At 41.1% G+C, this 24,400-nt stretch overlaps 3 protein-coding genes across 4 annotated transcripts; 1 reads left to right on the forward strand and 2 right to left on the reverse strand.

Annotated features, from left to right (window-relative positions):
* Window positions 1-2,780: 2,780 nt before the first annotated feature.
* Window positions 2,781-5,544, reverse strand: LOC133605676 (uncharacterized). 2 transcript variants are annotated; one of them, XM_061958924.1, is made up of 5 exons: window positions 5,373-5,544; window positions 4,111-4,152; window positions 3,268-3,996; window positions 3,182-3,205; window positions 2,781-3,051 (listed from the first exon to the last, which is right to left on the reverse strand). In XM_061958924.1, the coding sequence occupies exons 1-5, from the start codon at window positions 5,483-5,485 to the stop codon at window positions 2,922-2,924; spliced, it is 1,038 nt and encodes a 345-aa protein (XP_061814908.1). In that variant the 5' UTR covers window positions 5,486-5,544; the 3' UTR covers window positions 2,781-2,921. The 2 variants fall into 2 exon arrangements, with proteins under 2 accessions (XP_061814908.1, XP_061814909.1); XM_061958925.1 differs by lacking the exon at window positions 3,182-3,205 and having other exon boundaries at window positions 5,373-5,537.
* Window positions 5,545-7,686: 2,142 nt separating this feature from the next.
* atp6v1f (ATPase H+ transporting V1 subunit F) lies at window positions 7,687-15,019 on the reverse strand. Its single transcript, XM_061959665.1, has 2 exons — window positions 14,758-15,019; window positions 7,687-8,077 (listed from the first exon to the last, which is right to left on the reverse strand). Exons 1-2 carry the CDS (start codon window positions 14,913-14,915, stop codon window positions 7,876-7,878), a joined length of 360 nt encoding a protein of 119 aa, XP_061815649.1. The 5' UTR covers window positions 14,916-15,019; the 3' UTR covers window positions 7,687-7,875.
* On the forward strand, window positions 14,292-22,941 carry lamtor4 (late endosomal/lysosomal adaptor, MAPK and MTOR activator 4). The gene is made up of 5 exons (XM_061959664.1): window positions 14,292-14,361; window positions 15,380-15,478; window positions 15,552-15,635; window positions 22,603-22,720; window positions 22,788-22,941. Exons 1-5 carry the CDS (start codon window positions 14,320-14,322, stop codon window positions 22,883-22,885), a joined length of 441 nt encoding a protein of 146 aa, XP_061815648.1. The 5' UTR covers window positions 14,292-14,319; the 3' UTR covers window positions 22,886-22,941.
* Window positions 22,942-24,400: the final 1,459 nt, after the last annotated feature.

Genomic DNA, 24,400 nt, shown 5'->3' on the forward strand with positions numbered 1-24,400 from the left:
CCAAAATTCCGTGTGTCACAAAATTAGAATATTACTTAAGGCTAATACAAAAAAGGGATTTTTAGAAATGTTGGCCAACTGAAAAGTATGAAAATGAAAAATATGAGCATGTACAATACTCAATACTTGGTTGGAGCTCCTTTTGCCTCAATTACTGCGTTAATGCGGCGTGGCATGGAGTCGATGAGTTTCTGGCACTGCTCAGGTGTTATGAGAGCCCAGGTTGCTCTGATAGTGGCCTTCAACTCTTCTGCGTTTTTGGGTCTGGCATTCTGCATCTTCCTTTTCACAATACCCCACAGATTTTCTATGGGGCTAAGGTCAGGGGAGTTGGCGGGCCAATTTAGAACAGAAATACCATGGTCCGTAAACCAGGCACGGGTAGATTTTGCGCTGTGTGCAGGCGCCAAGTCCTGTTGGAACTTGAAATCTCCATCTCCATAGAGCAGGTCAGCAGCAGGAAGCATGAAGTGCTCTAAAACTTGCTGGTAGACGGCTGCGTTGACCCTGGATCTCAGGAAACAGAGTGGACCGACACCAGCAGATGACATGGCACCCCAAACCATCACTGATGGTGGAAACTTTACACTAGACTTCAGGCAACGTGGATCCTGTGCCTCTCCTGTCTTCCTCCAGACTCTGGGACCTCGATTTCCAAAGGAAATGCAAAATTTGCATGGTTGGGTGATGGTTTGGGGTGCCATGTCATCTGCTGGTGTCGGTCCACTCTGTTTCCTGAGATCCAGGGTCAATGCAGCCGTCTACCAGCAAGTTTTAGAGCACTTCATGCTTCCTGCTGCTGACCTGCTCTATGGAGATGGAGATTTCAAGTTCCAACAGGACTTGGCGCCTGCACACAGCGCAAAATCTACCCGTGCCTGGTTTACGGACCATGGTATTTCTGTTCTAAATTGGCCCGCCAACTCCCCTGACCTTAGCCCCATAGAAAATCTGTGGGGTATTGTGAAAAGGAAGATGCAGAATGCCAGACCCAAAAACGCAGAAGAGTTGAAGGCCACTATCAGAGCAACCTGGGCTCTCATAACACCTGAGCAGTGCCAGAAACTCATCGACTCCATACCACGCCGCATTAACGCAGTAATTGAGGCAAAAGGAGCTCCAACCAAGTATTGAGTATTGTACATGCTCATATTTTTCATTTTCATACTTTTCAGTTGGCCAACATTTCTAAAAATCCCTTTTTTGTATTAGCCTTAAGTAATATTCTAATTTTGTGACACACGGAATTTTGGATTTTCATTTGTTGCCACTTCAAATCATCAAAATTAAATGAAATAAACATTTGAATGCATCAGTCTGTGTGCAATGAATAAATATAATGTACAAGTTACACCTTTTGAATGCAATTACTGAAATAAATCAAGTTTTTCAAAATATTCTAATTTACTGGCTTTTACCTGTAATTGTAAATTAGTCAATTGGCATTTTATCGCAGAATGATGTCTTGAACACCAGATAGTTCGATATGTCTAAAAACTCAACCGACATATAATCCTTGATCTCACTCGACAAATCTTTTTTTGATCAAGTATAGGGATCTATTCCATTCGATTTTTTTGCTCGATCTGCTTTTTGCAGGAAGATCTAGGCCCCTTGCGTACTCAGAGAGTTTGCACGCTGCCCTCTCGGCTTGGTTGACCCCTCCTGTTTTTCACTTCTGGGAAGAAGTCACGTGACTGAGTACAAGCAATTACACTGTGTTTTTTTATTTTTTTATAAAAAAAATAACATGAAAATAATATTTTGTGAGTGGCTGTGTCAAATGGGATACAAACTAAAAATCATATATGGATATGTATGTATATTTGTAAAAAAAAATTTAAAAAAATTAATTGATTCGTTCAGCTCCACTTTCAAATATTTCGACTTTTCTGTCAATTATTCTGTGGTTAAGGCGAACATGAACACTTGATAAAGTGTCCAATTGTTGGACACGCCCACATTCCCTATTGGTAGAGGGGGTGTTGAAGGGGCGTGGCTTCTTACCAGAGAAGACCACGCCTCCCAGAACTTGTTTATCCTTTATTGGCCCTAGTGTGTGAATGTGAGTATGAATGTTGTCTGTCTATCTGTGTTGGCCCTGCGATGAGGAGGCGACTTGTCCAGGGTGTACCCCGCCTTCCGCCCGATTGTAGCTGAGATAGGCTTCAGCGCCCCCCGCGACCCCAAAAGGGAATAAGCGGTAGAAAATGGATCGATGGATGGATGGAAACATTGAAGCTTCTTGACATTTGACGTTATATTTGAGTAGATAATAGTACTACATGACAATAATAAAATTTTAGATATGTAATACTCAAGTAAAAAAAAAAAAGTGTACTGACATTTATGAATTTTCTTACCTTTTTAATACCAATGTCCAATGACACTATAACAAGAATGTTTACCATAAAAGTACATATTGTATGTATAAAAAATAATAAAATGCACACACATTTATATGATACATGTAAAAATAAAAAAAATTAAAATACACACATTTATATGCAACAACATTTCGTTCTTATCTGTACTGTAAAGTTCAAATTTGAATGACAATAAAGGAAGTCTATAAGTCTAAGTCTACATGTTGGTGGTGAATAAACACTTGCACACCAGCTGGCACCGACACTCAGATGAATCTTTAGCTTAGCATCAACTGGCGGGGAAAAAAAGCTTTGAATTTCACACACACACACACACACACACACGCACACACACGCACACACACACACACACACACACACACACACACACACACACACACACACAAACAAACACACACACGCACACATAAACATCATGCCAGTAATGAAGGCACTCCTGAAGACGACATAAACAGCGTTGTCATGACAACACATGAGTTTTTTTTGTTTTATAACGAGGGGGGGGGTCTTAAATGAGGAGGATGAGCAAGCTCGTTATCGTTTCTTTCCGAAGCCTTCCGGGTCACCCGTGGATTTGCCCGCCGTCTCGTCCCCGTGTTGTAGGGAGGACCCGAGGTTTGAGGTGGCGCAAGTGGGCAGTGGACAGTTGCTGGGCGGCAATATCCTGGGGGAGGAGCCAACAGCAGGTGAGACTTTGTCATCGTTCTAAATTCCAACAATGATGATGATGTACACAATTTTAAGAAGATAATTCATCTGAGTTTTAAAAAGCGGCCAAAAAAACCAAATCTAACCTGCTTGGCGATCCATGATTTATCCTGTAACACAAACACAAAACTCACAACAATAACAACAATCACAACATTTCTATTTTACTCACCTAAAAATGTTCGGGGGCGACCCGTTGGACTGTATCTCTGTTGTCCCGTTGGACTGTATCTCTGTTGTCTCGTTGGTTGTTAACTTTGATGTCTTGTTGGTTGAAAACTTGAATGTCTCGTTGGTTGTAAACTTTGATGTCTCGTTGGTTGAAAACTTTAATGTCTCGTTGGTTGTAAACTTTGATGTCTCGTTGGTTGTAAACTTTGATGTCTCGTTGGACGGAAACTTAGACATCTCGCTTGACTGAAACTTTGACGTCTCATTCGTCGGAAACTTTGACATCTTGTTGGACATAAACTTTGAAGTCTGGTTGGACATTAACTTCGACATCTTGTTGGTTGTAAATTTTGATGTCTCGTCAGACGTAATCTTTGAAGTCTCGTTGGACTTTAACATCTCTTTGGTTGGAAACGTTGAAGACTTCGTCACAAACTTGGACGGAAACGTTGGCGTAAACTTTGATGTCTCATTTGATGGAAACCTTGGCGTCCTATTGGTCTGAAACGTTGGTGTCTCTTTGGACGGAAACTTTGACGTCTCGTTGGATACAAACTTTGATGTCTGTTTCGTACTGTCTGACATTTTGGTCGTAATCTTTGACGTCTCATTTAATGTAAATTTTGACGTCTCAATGGATGGGTACTTTGACGTCTCGTTGGTCACAAACTTTGACATCTCGGTCTTAATCTTTGACGTCTCGCGGGATGGAAACTTTGACGTGAAAATGCTGCATAAAAACAAGAACATATGCCCAAGGTTTAGTGGAGTAGTAATGTTGGTGTTTCATTTGTAATTATTTAAAGATACAAAATAATCAGATAGTTTGTATGTCTGAACTCACCGTGCTGAGTCAGCAAATGTCTTATTAACCTTCACAGGACATCTGGACAAACATGAAAAACATTACAATGATCGGAGAGTATGCTGCCTTGCAAGAAAACATTTTCAAATATTCTTGCATAAATTCTCCTTCATAGTTTATTATACAATCTTAGATATATTTTTTGTACATATTGTATAAATATTCTTATATATATTACTATAAATATTCCTATACATCTAATAAATATCAAGTAAATATACATATATTCTTATACATATATACAGTATATTCTTATAAATATTAGTGAATATATTTCTATAAATATTCCTGTATATAAAATAATAAATATGAATAATTATGTACTTATACATGAAGATGTTTATAGATATGATTAAATATATAAATATGGATATAATGTAATACATATCTAATACATATGAATATGTCGTTTTGTATATACATACATTTGATATATTCTCATAAATATTCCTATAGACTGTATACATTCCTATAAATATTCCTGTATCTAATCTAAAAATGTTCTTACTATTTATATTCTTGCATATAATTTATATGTATATGCCTATAAATGTTATATATATATATATATATATATATATATATATATATTTATTTATTTGTTTTTTTTTGTTTGTTTTTTTTGTTTTTTCTTATATATATATTCTTTAAATATTCTTATGTATATACATACTTATAAATATGTTTTGATATATGTTAATATTTCTGTATATAATCGAATACATATTATGTAATTTATACACTTTTTAAAAAATGGTTCTATAAAATATCCTGCATATAATCTAAAAAAAATATTATATATTTATATATATATATTCTTATGAATATTGTCACATGTAATTTATGTATATTCTCTTTAAATGGCATTCCTTTTAATGTTCTTGTAGATGATATACAACACAACTGAGTTCCAGCACAAAGTAAAAAAAAAAAACATAAAAAGTATTCTAATAAATATTGTTCTATATTTTCTGAAATATTCCTTTCGATAATCTAATAACACATTTTGCATATATTTTTTATAAATATTCTTACATATTGTTTATATATATTCTTACAAACACAATCATATTTATGTATAAATATACTTGAATATTTAAAAAACGGTAAATATATCAAGGTATATACTTGTAAGTCACATTTCAAACAAAAATAAATCACATTTTTAAATCTCATTTCTCTGGTCACACACATATCCCACACGTCTCATTCAGCCACGTGTCTCACGTCTCATGTCTCACCCAGGCTGTCCAAGCAGACCGCAAGATGGAGGAGCTGAAACGCACATCATCATCATCATCATCATCACCACCAACCCCACCATCATCATGGTGGACACCAAGATCGTCTTCATGGCTGGACGAGCACAAGTTGACGTGTTTTTGTGTTGGGCCTCCACTTTTTATACGAGTGTCCAAGGGCACGCGGCTCACGTGCGCACGTCGCTGCGGTCAATATTTGTTCTGTGAGTTCATGGGAACAACACTGATCCCTTTGTATTGACACAACCTTCCACTGGAGTCATTTAAAGCTCCATCGCACTTCAACGTGATTGGCTCAGAGCAGCAGTGATGTCGCAGCGGTGTTTAACTTGACCGTGTCATCGTGTGAGCTAAACATCAACTTACATTACCTCAACTGTAAAAATATAGTAAAATACACTTTTACTATACTGCTTCTGCCCATGAACCATGAAGTACCACACTTTTTCTGCAGACGAGCCACTTTTCAATTGACCAAGTCGAAGGGATCTACCTCATTCATATATATACATGGATGAAGTGCTGGCTGTCCAGAGTCGGGACCCGGGGTGGACCGCTCGCCTGTGCATTGGTTGGGAACATCTCTGCGCTGCTGACCTGTCTCCGCTCGGGATGGTGTCCTGCTAGCCCCACTATGGACTGGACTCTTACTATTATGTTGGATCCACTATGGACTGGACTCTCACAATATTATGTCAGACCCACTCGACATCCATTGCATTCGCACTCCCCTAGAGGGGGGGGTTACCCACATATGCGGTCCTCTCCAAGGTTTCTCATAGTCATTCACATCGACGTCCCACTGGGGTGAGTTTTTCCTTGCCCTTATGTAGGCTCTGTACCGAGGATGTCGTTGTGGCTTGTGCAGCCCTTTGAGACACTTGTGATTTAGGGTTATATAAATAAACATTGATTGATTAATGATATAATTTATATTTATTTATTTATGAGAGACATTTTTGTTCACATGTTAAAGGTGTTTAATGATAATACAAGCATGTTTAACACATATAGATTCCTTTCTTTCTTGAAGACAAGAATATAAGTTGGTGTATTACCTGATTCTGATGACGTCCATGTTTTCAAATGGAGGAGAAAAAAAGTCCTGCTTTCTGTCCAATACCACATGAAAGTGGTTGGTTTTTTGGCATCTTATTTGTCCAGCTTCCATACTCGTTTTTTTATACACTTTACAACAGTGGTTCTTAACCTTGGTGGAGGTACCGAACCCCACCAGTTTCATATGCGCATTCACCGAACCCTTCTTTAGTGAAAAATAAAATGTTTTTTTTTTCAAATTCAAGACAAAGTTATATGTTTTTGGCAACACTTTAGTATGGGGAACATATTCTAAGTAACAAAGACTTAATTTAGAGTTATTTGGTTAGGGTTAGGGTTGGGGTTAGGGTTAGAGGGTTAGGGTTATAATAAGGCCATGCCGAATAAGACATTAATAAGTACTTAATGACTAGTTAAGAGCCAATATGTTACTAATTTGCATGTTAATAAGCAACTAATTAATGGTGAATATGTTCCCCATACTAAAGTGTTACCATGTTTTTTTACTGGTGCACAAAATGAACCGTGCATGAACATCACCTTGTTCAAAGAACAAAACCAAAACAGTGCGTAAACTCACAACAAATTACACACCTGGAAATCAGTGTGACTTCTGCTGTTGCCGTATCCGTAATACGCCGATAGGGAGAAGGTTTTATTTACACGATGAATCGGGTGTGTCTTGACCTGACCTATGCTGAACCCCTGAGCCCAACTCACTGAACCCCTAGGGTTTGATTGCATATTTTCAGGATGTATATATATATACATATATATACATATATAATATGTATATGTATGAAATACTTGACTTGGTGAATTCTAGCTGTCAATATACTCCTCCCCTCTTAACCATGCCCCGCGCCAACCCGACCACGCCCCCCACACCCCACACCCCACACATTCTACACCCCTACCTCCCGAAATCGGAGGTCTCAAGGTTGGCAAGTATGTTGTGAGGTATTGTATTAGTGTTCCTAAAAATAGATATACCGGCCCCCAGACACATTTTTTTCTCTAAATTTGGCCCCGAGTCAAAATAATTGCCCAGGCCTGAGCTAAACAGTCTTAAGCGTTGTGGTGTTTACGCAGTGGACCCACAGGGAAACACTGCCCCTAGCGTTTGAGGAGAGAATCGCTTGGCATGATGAAGAACTTTGGACATGACTGTTGCAGATGGATAAGATTTTAAAGTGTTGCCATGACAACAAGGGTGTCAAAGAAGAGAGGAAGATGACGGTCAAGATATTTATTTGACTTCAAAACACATCTGAACAACACACTAAGTCACAAGTTTGCATTTCTTGGAGAGTAAACGTTCACATGAGGAAAAATAAAACATTAATAATATATTAACAACACTTATGACATGATTATAGATTTCATGCAGCTGCACAAATACATAACACGCCGTGCGGGTCGTTTATCGGAAGTCTTCGGCTGAGAACATGCCCTTAGCCCGCCGCAGGATGGAGTCCTTGGAGGCGTCGTATGGATGTTCTTTGGAGGGAATCTCCAGCACTGCCGGGATGGACTGCATGTGGGCGTCGATGGCGTGGCGAATCATCTCGGCAATAAACTGATTGATAAGGATGATGCCGATGTCGTTACGGGCCAGGAAGCGCCTGGACAAAAATCAATAAAAGCATAATTTCAGTCTGTGCAAGACCTCACAAAATATAATAGTAAAAAATATTTGTAGTGTATCCACTATATAATTGAATTAAATTGGGTTGAAAGCAAAGCATTAAAAACAAAGACTAATAAACAAATACCTACGTAGTTTCCCAAAATTATCATCAAGTGATATTACATTTTAAATTGAGCGAACGTAAGTAAACCAAGCGTATGAATTCCAAACAAAACTTCCTTCATTTCTTGTTTTTTACTTTAAAAAACAAATGAGAAAACATGTATGTTTTTTTTAGTGGTGGGTTTAAATGGAAAAACAAATGGATGCACGGGATTGTCAATATTTTTTAAACATAAGATAAAATAAAAATCTACATCCATCACTTAACTATACCTATCAAACATGTTTTAACAACAAACTTAATGTTTACCAAATTTAAATAGAATGTAAAAAGAAAATCATTTGTGTGTATAAGTCCACAACAACAATAACGGTGGTAGATTAAAAAAATGTTTTTTTTATACAAGTTAACACATAAACCAAAAGGCAATTGAAATCTGCAAACTTTATAATAAATACTTAACAGATGCATAAATCCATGTTTTTATTCTTCTTTCTTTGGTCTTTGTTGTCTGTTGTTTTGTATATTATTTACCTTTAATTATTTATGCGTGTCTTATTGCATTGCATTGCAAATGTATTTATGTTACATATTGTACCGCTTTAATAAAAAACAACAACAAGCGGAACTGGAAGACACAATCAGTCCACGCATGCGCACAGTTACGTCACTTCCTCGCATTTTTACTAGGATTTTCGCATTTTACTACGCGCTGTGATATTTGAATGGTTTATTATTTTTGTTATAAGAAAAGCTTACACATCAGGAAAACATAATTACAGGTAAAAGCCAGTAAATTAGAATATTTTGAAAAACTTGATTTATTTCAGTAATTGCATTCAAAAGGTGTAACTTGTACATTATATTTATTCATTGCACACAGACTGATGCATTCAAATGTTTATTTCATTTAATTTTGATGATTTGAAGTGGCAACAAATGAAAATCCAAAATTCCGTGTGTCACAAAATTAGAATATTACTTAAGGCTAATACAAAAAAGGGATTTTTAGAAATGTTGGCCAACTGAAAAGTATGAAAATGAAAAATATGAGCATGTACAATACTCAATACTTGGTTGGAGCTCCTTTTGCCTCAATTACTGCGTTAATGCGGCGTGGCATGGAGTCGATGAGTTTCTGGCACTGCTCAGGTGTTATGAGAGCCCAGGTTGCTCTGATAGTGGCCTTCAACTCTTCTGCGTTTTTGGGTCTGGCATTCTGCATCTTCCTTTTCACAATACCCCACAGATTTTCTATGGGGCTAAGGTCAGGGGAGTTGGCGGGCCAATTTAGAACAGAAATACCATGGTCCGTAAACCAGGCACGGGTAGATTTTGCGCTGTGTGCAGGCGCCAAGTCCTGTTGGAACTTGAAATCTCCATCTCCATAGAGCAGGTCAGCAGCAGGAAGCATGAAGTGCTCTAAAACTTGCTGGTAGACGGCTGCGTTGACCCTGGATCTCAGGAAACAGAGTGGACCGACACCAGCAGATGACATGGCACCCCAAACCATCACTGATGGTGGAAACTTTACACTAGACTTCAGGCAACGTGGATCCTGTGCCTCTCCTGTCTTCTTCCAGACTCTGGGACCTCGATTTCCAAAGGAAATGCAAAATTTGCTTTCGTCAGAAAACATGACTTTGGACCACTCAGCAGCAGTCCAGCTCTTTTTTTCCTTAGCCCAGGTGAGACGCTTTGCGCGCTGTTTCTTGGTCAACAGTGGCTTGACACGAGGTATGCGGCAGTTGAAACCCATGTCTTTCAAGCGTCTCTTGGTGGTGGATCTTGAAGCACTGACTCCAGCAGCTGTCCACTCCTTCTGAATCTCCCCCACATTTTTGAATGTTTTTTTTTTCACAATCTTGACCAGGGCGCGGTGATCCCTATCGCTTGTACACTTTTTCTGACCACAGTTTTTCCTTCCCTTTGCCTCTCCATTAATGTGTTTGGACACAGAGCTCTGAGAACAGCCAGCCTCTTCAGCAATAACCTTTTGTGTCTTTCCCTCCTTATGCAATGTGTCGATGGTTGCCTTTTGGACAGCTGTCAAATCTGAAGTCTTCCCCATGTTTGTGTAGGCTTCAGAACTGGACTGAGAGACCATTTAAAGCCCTTTGCAGGTGTTTTGAGTTAATCAGCTGATTAGTTTGTGGCACCGGGTGTCTTCAAAATTTAACCCTTACACAATATTCTAATTTTGTGACACACGGAATTTTGGATTTTCATTTGTTGCCACTTCAAATCATCAAAATTAAATGAAATAAACATTTGAATGCATCAGTCTGTGTGCAATGAATAAATATAATGTACAAGTTACACCTTTTGAATGCAATTACTGAAATAAATCAAGTTTTTCAAAATATTCTAATTTACTGGCTTTTACCTGTATATGAAGATGAACAAGCAGTAGATAAAAACCCAGGGAGTATATTCCCCACAATTTCAATAACTTTCACTCTAAAAAAATTAAAAACACAAACAAAAGTATTGTCATTCATTACCTTAACGCAGGGGTATCAAACGTACGGCCCGAAGGCCAGATCAGGCCCGCAAAAAGGTTTTATCCGGCCCGCGGGATGAGATTGCTAAGTATAAAAATTAACCAGAATTTTTTGAATGAAAGAGACAGCTGGTCTAAATGTGTCCCCTAGATGTCGCAATAGCAATTATTTATATCTTTGTAGATGATGCTACATATGTACAAAATAAACCACATGATGTTAGTACATCAGTCGAGGAAAATGATCAAACTACATAAATAACATCCTGTAATTTGATTTTCGATACAATTGTTTTATCTAGATAGATTGAAAATTAACACCAATGAGTTGACTGATGAACATTATCACATAGTTTATTCAGAAAATATCAATAACGACAAATAAAGTATATATACTATTAACCGCAAAAGGTCATTGTAAAAAGAAAAACAACAGCATTATGATTTGTACAATTTCAAAATGTGCTTGTTCTATTTTCAAACAAAGAAAACAATCGCAAGTCGTCTTTATTTTTAAGTTATCGTGCCGTGATTTCACCAGTCCGGCCCACTTGGAAGTAGATTTTTCTCCATGTGGCCCCCGATCTAAAGTTAATTTAACACCCCTGCCTTAACAACTAAAGTTAATAGAAATATTTAATCAGTGGTGTGCCGTCAGGACCAGCAAGGCCTTCTCTGCTGGCCTAACATAACCAGAAATCATGATCATAATTAAAGATAAAATTATTTTTGTGTTTACTTTCCCTAAATATCTCAAATTATTCATATTCTCTTCATGTCATATTATGCTCCTTCCAATGCTGTTGTTTTTGTTGCCATGCTGTACCAAATCTGCCAGAGGCCTTCAGATTCAGCAATGCAGGCGTCCGTGCACTCTAAGTGAACGAGCACATACAGTTGATAGACAGTTCCGATAGCCAATCAGATCACGTGTTGTTATTTAGGCCTTCTAGATGGCCTCACGTTGAACGTGACATTTACGCGTCCTGTGATTGGATAGTTAGCAGATGAATTTGAGAACACATAGAGTTGAGAGACAGCTGCGATAGCCAATCAGATTGCAAGTTGTTGACAGTATTGATTGATTGATTGAAACTTTTATTAGTAGATTGCACAGTACAGTACATATCCCGTACAATTGACCACTAAATGGTAACACCCGAATAAGTTTTTCAACTTGTTTAAGTCGGGGTCCACGTTAATCAATTCATGGTATAGCTGTAGCTGTTCTGTTATCACTAAAAGTTGTAAACTCTTGATGTTAAAGTGTGTCATGCTTGTCATTTAATTGACATTGTTACATTTATATTTGTCGCCATCATGTGGTCAGGGCAGTTCATATATCTTTGAGAAGTGTGTACTTTGAATCAAACTTTATTGACCGGAAGTTGCATAAACCAAGCAGAGAAATTTACGGTATATGTTTTAATTGCTGATGCGTTTTAATTGATTTTTAAATGCCCCAGAAAATAACCCGTTTCGTATACTGTTAATTAAAATTTAATTAATTAATTAATTGATGTGGTTCAATACACAGTTGGGTGTAAATGTGTTCTTGTATAGTATTTCTCCAGCAGTGGTCATGTAGTGACATCAATTATGGTATTTTGAGAGGTAATCATTGAAGTCGGACATCATTAAAGGCCTAGGCATACTCCCGAAATTTAGCGCCTCTCCTGAAAACCTCCCGGAACAAATTTTCTCCCGAAAATCTCCTGAAATTCAGGCGGAGCTGGAGGCCACGCCCCCTCTAGCTCCATGCGGACCTGAGTGACGTGTCGACAGCCTGTTTTCACTTCCGCTTTCCCACAATATAAACAGCGTGCCCTTCCAATCACGTTATAACTGTCGAATAATCGAGGGCGAGTTCTTGGTTTCTTATGTGGGTTTATTGTTAGGCAGTTTCATTAACGTCCTCCCAGCGCGGTAACAACACACAACAACAGCAGTCACGTTTTCGTCTACCGTAAAGCAGTTGGCCTGCCGTAAACAGCAATGTTGTGACACTCTTAAACAGGACAATACTGCCGTCTGCTGTACATGCATATGTGACAATAACATTTAGGGCTTTTAGAGAGTGCAGTGCACAACTGCGCACAGAACAAGGAGACGAAGCAGAATGCATCATCAGAGATGGTGTTCAGCATGGTTAGAAAAATAGTGACAGAGAATAGAACAAGGATGGACAATTCAACCCTTAACTCAACAATGAGTAGATGAGTGTTATGTATGTGTATATGTGTAAATAAATGAACAATGAAATTCAAGTATTTCTCTTGTTTATATATATATATATATATATATATATATATATATATATATATATATATATATATATATATATATATATATATCAGTTATTAGTGCGCAAGGAATAATATATATATATATATATATATATATATATATATATATATCAGTTATTAGTGCGCAAGGAATAATATATATATATATATATATATATATATATATATATATATATAAAATCTCCTGACGATTGAGGGCACCCCCCCTCATGAAACAGGCCTGTAGAAATGAAATAGTCCTGTGACTTTTCTCCCACACATACATATATATATATATATATATGTATGTGTGGGGAAAAAAAAAATCACAAGACCATTTCATCTCTACAGGCCCGTTTCATGAGGGGGGGCACCCTCAATCGTCAGGAGATTTTAATGGGAGCATTCGCATACCATGGTTTATATAGGGCACAGAGTGGGTGGGTACAGGCTGGCCTAGGGGCGTGGTGATTGGTTCATGTGTTACCTAGGAGGTGTTTCCGTCTATGGCGGCATGTTGTTACAATTTCGCTGCGCTTGTTGAGGGATGACAGGTCTGGACGGTAGATAATAAACAGTTTCTCTTTCAAGCATAGGTTGCATCTTTTATTACCACTATTGTAAGGTGTGCTGGATGCAAGAATTTGCCATGTTATTGAATATTCAACATTATTGTCTTTGAGGTCCCAAATGTGTTTGCTGAGTTCTGTGGTATTTTGCAGGTTTTTGTTCCTGAAAGAAGCCTTGTGGTTGTTCCATCTGGTTTTGAATTCACCCTCGGTTAATCCTACATATGTGTCGGATGTGTTAATGTCCTTGCGTATTACCTTAGATTGGTAGACAACTGATGTTTGTAAGCATCCCCCGTTGAGGGGGCAATCAGGTTTCTTTCGACAGTTACATGCTTTGTTGGTTTTGGAGTCGTTCTGACTGGGGGTCGACGGCTCATTTGCAATTGTTTTGTTGTGGTTTGAGATGATTTGTCGTATATTGTTCATGCAGCTGTAGCTCAATTTGATGTTGTTCTTGTTGAATACTTTTCTTAGGTTGTGGTCTTTGGGAAAGTGTTTGTCAATCAATCTAAGGTAATACGCAAGAGCTGATTATATATATATATATATATATATATATATATATATATATATATATATATATATATATATATATGAAATACTTGACTTGGTGAATTCTAGCTGTAAATATACTCCTCCCCTCTTAACCACGCCCCCAACCAAGCCCCGCCCCCCACCTCCCGAAATCGGAGGTCTCAAAGTTGGCAAGTATGGGCCTAGGTGGGAAACGCACGGCCCGCCACTGTATTTAATATGCATTTTTCAGTGAGAGACCAGAACTTCAAAGGCACAACGGTAATTTAAAAATGTTCACAAGGCCATATCCCCCTCAAAAAATTAGCAGTTAGCCTATAGCATTTTCTACTTCGATCCATATAGCTGCAGTACACGAGCTGAAATGACCAACGTCGCCTCTTAGCGTTTAGGAGACTTGCAGTGTTTGAATGCAAGATAGTACTGTGGACATATAAAATGTACACAATTAACAAGTCCGACTCTTTAGGTGTATGTATAAGAAGTGGGTATTTGTAGAAGGAAAATATATTATGAAATATAATTAATTATATTATCTTACTGTTATTCGAATAAATGTGTTCGTAAGAGAAAATTACAAAATGTATGTGGAAATTCGATGATTAATGGTAGAAAACAATATATAATACCAGTACACATTCGGAGAGACGGACTTACTTGAAGGTGTCCTCGATCTCCGAGAGGCCAGTGTCTTTTTCCACCACCAAAAAATTCGGTTGTCGGTTCTTGTTGAGTTCACCGATCCCACCGAGTAAAAACCCGGTGCACGTATCTTCATCGCCGATTACAGCGATCAGTTTCCCGCGGCCGGCCATAATGATGAGACGATTACAAATTTTGATGAGGATATTTGCTCTGTAGTCGCTAGGCTGGATTGCAGATCACGTGATAGTCATCTGACCGGCACTTCCTGTACGCGGCGGTGCACTTCCTGAGTATATGGTGCGTTCCCTTTACCTCGGAAATATTAAGTCGAAGCTTGGAATGACGTTCTATATAATAGGCTGCCGCATAAAAAAAACATTTTATTGTTACACTACAATACTATAAATATTTATAATGCAAACAGATCTTATTGATTGTGTTTGCTAACTATTTACCATCACGACGGTCCTCGCCAAGTTACTTGGAAGATTTAATGCGATTATTACCATCATTTTTTTTTTTTTAATAGTTTGTTTCAGAGTGTGAATATGTTCTTTAAGTTAAGTAGACTCACTTACTACCCGGACAGAATCCTGCCGTCAAAGAAATTATTATTTTTCCCACTGTTCTGAAGTACTCACGGACCAGGTCACGTGAAAGCACGCGCACACAACCAGGAAGTGATGGCCGCCTGCGAAGAGTTATAAACAGGACGAAGGGAAAAGAAAAGATGGTGAGTTTAAGACGCTTTTGTGTATTTTCACTTCACTTTAACGTTAAGTTAAAGCAACGCTTGTGTTATTCAGACCACAGCAGCCCTTATTGCGGGTCTGGAGCAGATCCCGGACCAGCTCGGGTATCTGGTGATCAGTGAGGACGGGGTTCTGGCCGTGAGTGACTTTATACCTGTAATATATATATTTTATATTCATGTAAAAGATTAATATCTTTGTACATATATTTATGGAGTTCAAATGTTTAGTCATTTAATTTCAAGGTACTTAATTGTCATACTAGCACACATGAGATGGCTCGAAATTTAATACACCATCCATCCATTTTCTTCCGCTTATCCGAGGTCGGGTCGCGGGGGCAGCAGCCTAAGCAGAGAAGCCCAGACTTCCCTCTCCCCAGCCACTTCGTCCAGCTCCTCCCGCTTTATCCTGATGCGTCCCTAGGCCAGCCGGGAGACATAGTCTTCCCAACGTTTCCTGGGTCTTCCCCGCGGCCTCCTACCGGTTGGACGTGCCCTAAACACCTCCCTAGGGAGGCGTTCGGGTGGCATCCTGACCAGATGCCCGAACCACCTCATCTGGCTCCTCTCGATGTGGAGGAGCAGCGGCTTTACTCTGAGTTCCTCCCGGGTGACAGATCTTCTCACCTTATCTCTAAGGGAGAGCCCCGCCACCCGGCGGAGGAAACTCATTTCGGCCGCTTGTACCCGTGATCTTGTCCTTTCGGTCATAACCAATGTTCCCTCTAATTTTTCATGTGTCTGAGCAAACGCTCAAACTCCCTGTGCAGTCCTTGGACGACATGTGAGCAACATCAGACATGCACGCTGTTGCCACCCCAGCATAACACCTGTACCAAAGCTGACATCATAACAAGTTCATCCATCCATCCATCCATCTTCTTCCGCTTATCCGAGGTCGGGTCGCGGGGGCAGCAGCCTTAGAAGGGAAGCCCAGACTTTCCTCTCCCCAGCCACTTCGTCCAGCTCTTCCCGGGGGATCCCGAGGCGTTCCCAGGCCAGCCGGGAGACATAGTCTTCCCAACGTGTCCTGGGTCTTCCCCGTGGCCTCCTATCAATCAATCAATCAATCAATCAATCTTTATTTATATAGCCCTAAATCACAAGTGTCTCAAAGGGCTGCACAAGCCACAACGACATCCTCGGTACAAAGCCCACATACGGGCAAGGAAAAACTCACCCCAGTGGGACGTCGATGTGAATGACTATGAGAAACCTTGGAGAGGACCGCATATGTGGGTAACCCCCCCCCCTCTAGGGGAGACCGAAAGCAATGGATGTCGAGTGGGTCTGACATAATATTGTGAGAGTCCAGTCCATAGTGGATCCAACATAATAGTAAGAGTCCAGTCCATAGTGGGGCCAGCAGGACACCATCCCGAGCGGAGACGGGTCAGCAGCGCAGAGATGTTCCCAGCCGATGCACAGGCGAGCGGTCCACCCCGGGTCCCGACTCTGGACAGCCAGCACTTCATCCATGGCCACCGGACCTGTGCCCCCCCCCCCCCCCCCCTCAAGGAAAAGGGGAGCAGAGGAGAAAAGAAAAGAAACGGCAGATCAACTGGTCTAACAGGGGGGCTATTTAAAGGCTAGAGTATACAATCCTACCGGTTGGACGTGCCCTAAACACCTCCCTAGGGAGGCGTTCGGGTGGCATCCTGACCAGATGCCCGAACCACCTCATCTGGCTCCTCTCGATGTGGAGGAGCAGCGGCTTTACTTTGAACTCCCCCCGGATGACAGAGCTTCTCACCCTATCTCTAAGGGAGAGCCCCGCCACCCGGCGGAGGAAACTCATTTCGGCCGCTTGTACCCGTGATCTTGTCCTTTCGGTCATAACCCAAAGCTCATGACCATAGGTGAGGATGGGAACGTAGATCGACCGGTAAATCGAGAGCTTTGCCTTCCGGCTCAGCTCCTTCTTCACCACAACGGATCGATACAGTGTTCGCATTACTGAAGATGCCGCACCGATCCGCCTGTCGATCTCACGATCCACTCTTCCCCCACTCGTGAACAAGACTCCTAGGTACTTGAACTCCTCCACTTGGGGCAGGGTCTCCTCCCCAACCCGGAGATGGCGAGAACCATGGACTCGGACTTGGAGGTGCTGATTCTCATCCCAGTCGCTTCACACTCAGCTGCGAACCGATCCAGTGAGAGCTGAAGATCCTGGCCAGATGAAGCCATCAGGACCACATCATCCGCAAAAAGCAGAGACCTAATCCTGCAGCCACCAAACCGGATCCCCTCAACGCCTTGACTGCGCCTAGAAATTCTGTCCATAAAAGTTATGAACAGAATCAGTGACAAAGGGCAGCCTTGGCGGAGTCCAACCCTCACTGGAAACGTGTCCGACCTACTGCCGGCAATGCGGACCAAGCTCTGACACTGATCGTACAGGGAGCGGACAGCCACAATCAGACAGTCCGATACCCCATACTCTCTGAGCACTCCCCACAGGACCTCCCGAGGGACACGGTCGAATGCCTTCTCCAAGTCCACAAAGCACATGTAGACTGGTTGGGCAAACAAGTTCAATGTTTTATTAATCCAATAACAGCAGTTATTTCCATTACACTATTTTCTAATCTAAATGATTAATGAATCTAAATGGAAATGTATAAAAAAAAAAGTTTTCAGGAGCTGTTGTTGTACCGTATGTCTTGGGGGTTGCTGTAAAATAATTTAAGACATGTACCCCTTCAGAGATCAATATTTGTTCCCCTTGAAATATTCACATTTAGCACAATGAGATGTGGGCTGTAGCACAAACATGGGATATAGTGGATAACGTGTCCAATGTTCCCTCTAATTTTTCATGTGTGTGAGCAAACGCACAAACACCCTGAGCATTCAGTGGAATACAGACGTGCACACTGTGGCCATACCAGCAGCACATTTGTCTCAAACCTGACATAACAATTTAAATGTCTTATTATTATAATCAAGTGACTAGTCAATTTCAAGAGATTATTTTCTAATATATGTGATTTGGCCCACTTAGATATTGTTTTTTTTTTTTTATCAGCTATGCACTATAGTATTTTATGCCTGGGTGGGGGTCCTGCTTTGGAAAGATTGGGTACCCCTTTCAGAGATCACATTTAATTCCCCTTAAAACATTCACATGTTGCATGAGATGAAGTGTTTATTAACTTTCTGTCCGTAAAATAAATTTTTTTATTAGAAATTCTGTAGTGCTGTAACATCATTTCATGATTAATATTCAAAAAATAACCTTCTTAACAAATGACAGTAGAATAAGCACACTGATTGAGGAGTCATAGTAAAACGACCTGAAATTGACATTTTACGTGTAGTGTTGGAGTTGTCCAACTTTTTGTGTGGCCATAAACGCACCAGTGGCTAATTGCCATAGTGCAGGACGTCGGCAACCTTTACCACTCAAAGAGCCATTTTGACCCGTTTCACAAATTAAAGAAAACAATCAATCAATCAATCAATCTTTATTTATATAGCCCTAAATCACAAGTGTCTCAAAGGGCTGCACAAGCCACAACGACATCCTCGGTACAAAGCCCACATACGGGCAAGGAAAAACTCACCCCAGTGGGACGTCGAAAACAATGGGAGCCACAAAACTCTTTTGAAATTTAAAATGTAATAACACTGCATACAAAGTTGTTTTTTTTGCTTTGTGCTATGTATAAACCAGGGGTCTCAGACACGCGGCCCGTGAGACGTTATTTTGTGGCCCGCACCTTATTATGAAAATGTAATGTTAGTGCGGCCCCTTCCCGATTTTTCCGGTAGATTCCCGTAATTCAGGGCAACCATTCTTTCGAATGTCTGCTGATTTTTACCCAATCATCACTAATAAGGGCGTGCCGTGATGACACTGCCATTAGCACCCTCTACAGTCTGTACTAACTGTGTGCCAGCCCGGTTACATGTTGTATGCGGCTTCTGCCTGCACACGTAAGTGACTGCAAGGCCTACTTGGTCAACAGCGATACAGGTTACACTGAGGGTGGCGATATAAACAACTTTAACACTCTTACTAATATGCGCCACAATGTGAACCCACACCAAACAAGAATGACAAACACATTTTGGGAGAACATCCACACTGTGACACAACATAAACACAACAGAACAAATACCCAGAATCCCATGCATCCCTAACTCTTCCGGGCTACATTATACACCCCCGCTACCACCAAACCCCGCCCCACCACACATCAACCTCCCCCCCACCCCCTCTGTGCGTCGGTTGAGGTGGGCGCAGTAACCTGCAACCTGCACGGCTGTTGACCAAGTATGCCTTGCAGTCACTTACGTGTATAGGCGGAAACCCCATACAACATGTGACTGGGCCGGCACGCGGATAGTTTGGTAACAAAAGCTGACGCGACGACAGGTTGTGAAGGATGCTAAAGGCAGTGCTATCACGCACGCCCCCACTATTGTTGTCCTGGTGAAAATTAGAGAATGGTTACCCCGGGAGATTTTCGGGAGAGGCACTGAACTTCAGAAGTATCCCGGAAAAATCAGGGGGGGTCGGCAAGCAAGCAGCTGAGCCGCGGGTTGCTGACCCCTGCCATAGTGTATGTGTTGGTGCAGGTGAGAGAGAGAGCAAGCGGCTGCTGTTGATATAACAGATGACAAAGAGTTGCTTTTGGCTTGGTTTGTACGGTAGACAACGACCAGATTTGCTAGATAAAAGTATTTTACACATTGTTTTGGTGTGGTTATGGCCGACAAACAATTTCGCTAAATAAAGGGACCGATGGAATTCCTGTCCTCCTTTAAGTGTCTCCACAGACGTTACAGTGTTGACAAACATTGTTTTATCTGTTGTGGCCGCCTTTCGTCACCTGTTACTCAAAGTTGCATTGCAAAATCATACAAAACAAACTATTTGTTTATTTTGTTTAGAGTGGGATTTGATTTGTTACGCGGCATATATTTGCTGTGCGCAGAGGACGCGTGAGCAGTGCGCAGGTGCGCACCTTAGAGGGAACGTTGATCATAACCCAAAGCTCATGACCATAGGTGAGGATGGGAACGTAGATCGACCGGTAAATTGAGAGCTTTGCCTTCCGGCTCAGCTCCTTCTTCACCACAACGGATCGATACAGCGTCCGCATTACTGAAGACGCCGCACTCTTCCCTCACTCCTGAACAAGACTAGTAGGTACTTGAACTCCTCCACTTGGGGCAAGATCTCCTCCGCAACTTGGAGATGGCACTCCACCCTTTCCCGGGCGAGAACCATGGACTCGGATTTGGAAGTGCTGATTCTCATCCCAGTCGCTTCACACTCGGCTGTGAACCGATCCAGTGAGAGCTGAAGATCCTGGCCAGATGAAGCCATCAGGACCACATCACCTGCAAAAAGCAGAGACCTAATCCTGCAGCCACCAAACCGGATCCCCTCAACCTAGAAATTCTGTCCATTAAAGTTATGAACAGAATCGGTGACAAAGGCCAACACTCACTAGAAACGGGTCCGACTTACTGCCGGCAATGCGGACCAAGCTCTGACACTGATCATACAGGGAGCGGACCGCCACAATCAGACAGTCCAATACCTCATACTCAATCAATCAATCAATCAATGTTTATTTATATAGCCCTAAATCACAAGTGTCTCAAAGGGTTGCACAAGCCACAACGACATCCTCGGTATAGCCCACATAAGGGTAAGGAAAAACTCACCCCAGTGGGACGTCGATGTGAATGACTATGAGAAACCTTGGAGAGGACCGCATATGTGGGTAACCCCCCCCCTCTAGGGAGACCGAATGCAATGGATGTCGAGTGGGTCTAACATAATATTGTGAGAGTCCAGTCCATAGTGGATCCAGCATAACAGTAAGAGTCCAGTCCACAGTGGGGTCAGCAGGAAACCATCCCGAGTGGAGACGGGTCAGCAGCGCAGAGATGTTCCCAACCGATATACAGGCGAGCGGTCCACCCCGGGTCCCGACCCCGGACAGCCAGCACCCCATCCATGGCCACCGGATCTGTGTGTCTCCCCTTCCACAAGGGATAGGGGGGAGCAGAGGAGAAAAGAAAAGAAACGGCAGATCAACTGGTCTAAAAAAAGGGGGGCTATTCAAAGGCTAGAGTATACAAATGAGTTTTGAGATGGGACTTAAATGTTTCTACTGAGGTAGCATCTCTAACTGTTACCGGGAGGGCATTCCATAGTACTGGAGCCCGAATAGAAAACGCTCTACAGCCCGCAGACTTTTTTTGGGCTCTGGGAATCACTAATAAGCCGGAGTTCTTTGAACGCAGATTTCTTGCCGGGACATATGGTACAATACAATCGGCAAGATAGGCTGGAGCTAGACCGTGTAGTATTTTATACGTAAGTAGTAAAACCTTAAAGTCGCATCTTAAGTGCACAGGAAGCCAGTGCAGGTGAGCCAGTATAGGCGTAATATGATCAAACTTTCTTGTTCTTGTCAAAAGTCTAGCAGCCGCATTTTGTACCAACTGTAATCTTTTAATGCTAGACATAGGGAGACCCGAAAATAATACGTTACAGTAATCGAGACGAGACGTAACGAACGCATGAATAATGATCTCAGCGTCGCTAGTGGACAAAATGGAACGAATTTTAGCGATATTACGGAGATGAAAGAAGGCCGTTTTAGTAACACTCTTAATGTGTGACTCAAAGGAGAGAGTTGGGTGGAAGATAATACCCAGATTCTTTACTGAGTCGCTTTGTGTAATTGTTTGGTTGTCAAATGTTAAGGTGGTATTATTAAATAAATGTCGGTGTTTAGCAGGACTCTCTGAGAACTCTCCACAGGACTTTGAATGTCTTCTCCAAGCCCACAAAGCACATGTGGACTGGTTGGGCAAACTCCCATGCACATAGTACACATCACAATAAAAGCCATATGTTATTAATAGAATTGATATACAAAAATAGAAAGGATTGTGGTCATGTAGTCCAAATACAATATGAAAAGACAACGACAGCAAAGCTGGTACACAAATGTTCCTGGTTCAGGGAGGGGAGATTGGTATCCATTTGCATGGCAACAAGTGTTGTTAAAGTTCATATCTTGCATGTAATCCTGTATATGTATATAGTGAGTAACTCCTCCCCCTTACAGTCTTCAGGTGAGCTGGAAAATGACGAGCACACAGCAGGCGTGATGATGCAGATGGTTCGCACGGCCAGTCGCTTCAGGTTGTCAGGCTCAACCAACATACCATTTAAACGCATCTCAGGTAACAAACACACACACACACAGACTTATCACACTCCTTACTAATGTGTTGTCTTTTCTCCCCTCAGTGGTTTTGGAGGATTTTGTCTACACAGTGACCGTTTCCGTTCAGAAGGTTTTTGTGGTCAAACGTCAGAACAACCAGCAGGAGCCAATCAGTGTTTAGAGATACAAACTGGAAGTGAAGTCACATGATTTGTTTGAATAAATGGTTTTATTGTGCACCTGCCTGATCACTGATATAGCTTTGAGCTGGGGTCGGCAACCCAAAACGTTGAAAGAGCCATATTGGACCAAAAATACAAAAAAACAAATCTGTCTGGAGCCGCAAAAAATGAAAAGCCGTAAATAAGTCTTATAATGAAGGCAACACATGACGTAAGTGTCTATATTAGCTATAATAGCCTACTATCAAAACAACTATGTGTCGCAGGCTGAGACAGAAATGTTGAATTGTAATATTTATTCTATACATTTATACAACATTAGTAAATGTAAAAGTGAGATAAAACCTGGAAATGACTGGCTTTTAATGGCCAATTGTATAGATGTGTGTGTCCACGTTAAAGGAAACTGCAGGCTGTCTTCTTTTAATAAGATTTATTACAATCATTGGCTACCTAGGTAATGTTTGCTGTGGTCTGGAACAACATGGCACACAAACAACTATCAGAAATGCAGCCAATATTACATACAGATATCGTGTCATGAGACATGCAAAACTAAATTATATACAAAGAGGATAAAAGTCAAGGATATCAAATGAGCTCAAATATACAGGTAAAAGCCAGTAAATTAGAATATTTTGAAAAACTTGATTTATTTCAGTAATTGCATTCAAAAGGTGTAACTTGTACATTATATTTATTCATTGCACACAGACTGATGCATTCAAATGTTTATTTCATTTAATTTTGATGATTTGAAGTGGCAACAAATGAAAATCCAAAATTCCGTGTGTCACAAAATTAGAATATTACTTAAGGCTAATACAAAAAAGGGATTTTTAGAAATGTTGGCCAACTGAAAAGTATGAAAATGAAAAATATGAGCATGTACAATACTCAATACTTGGTTGGAGCTCCTTTTGCCTCAATTACTGCGTTAATGCGGCGTGGCATGGAGTTGATGAGTTTCTGGCACTGCTCAGGTGTTATGAGAGCCCAGGTTGCTCTGATAGTGGCCTTCAACTCTTCTGCGTTTTTGGGTCTGGCATTCTGCATCTTCCTTTTCACAATACCCCACAGATTTTCTATGGGGCTAAGGTCAGGGGAGTTGGCGGGCCAATTTAGAACAGAAATACCATGGTCCGTAAACCAGGCACGGGTAGATTTTGCGCTGTGTGCAGGCGCCAAGTCCTGTTGGAACTTGAAATCTCCATCTCCATAGAGCAGGTCAGCAGCAGGAAGCATGAAGTGCTCTAAAACTTGCTGGTAGACGGCTGCGTTGACCCTGGATCTCAGGAAACAGAGTGGACCGACACCAGCAGATGACATGGCACCCCAAACCATCACTGATGGTGGAAACTTTACACTAGACTTCAGGCAACGTGGATCCTGTGCCTCTCCTGTCTTCCTCCAGACTCTGGGACCTCGATTTCCAAAGGAAATGCAAAATTTGCATGGTTGGGTGATGGTTTGGGGTGCCATGTCATCTGCTGGTGTCGGTCCACTCTGTTTCC

The sequence above is a fragment of the Nerophis lumbriciformis genome, linkage group LG05 (genome assembly GCF_033978685.3).
Source record: "Nerophis lumbriciformis linkage group LG05, RoL_Nlum_v2.1, whole genome shotgun sequence".
NCBI lineage: Eukaryota > Metazoa > Chordata > Actinopteri > Syngnathiformes > Syngnathidae > Nerophis > Nerophis lumbriciformis.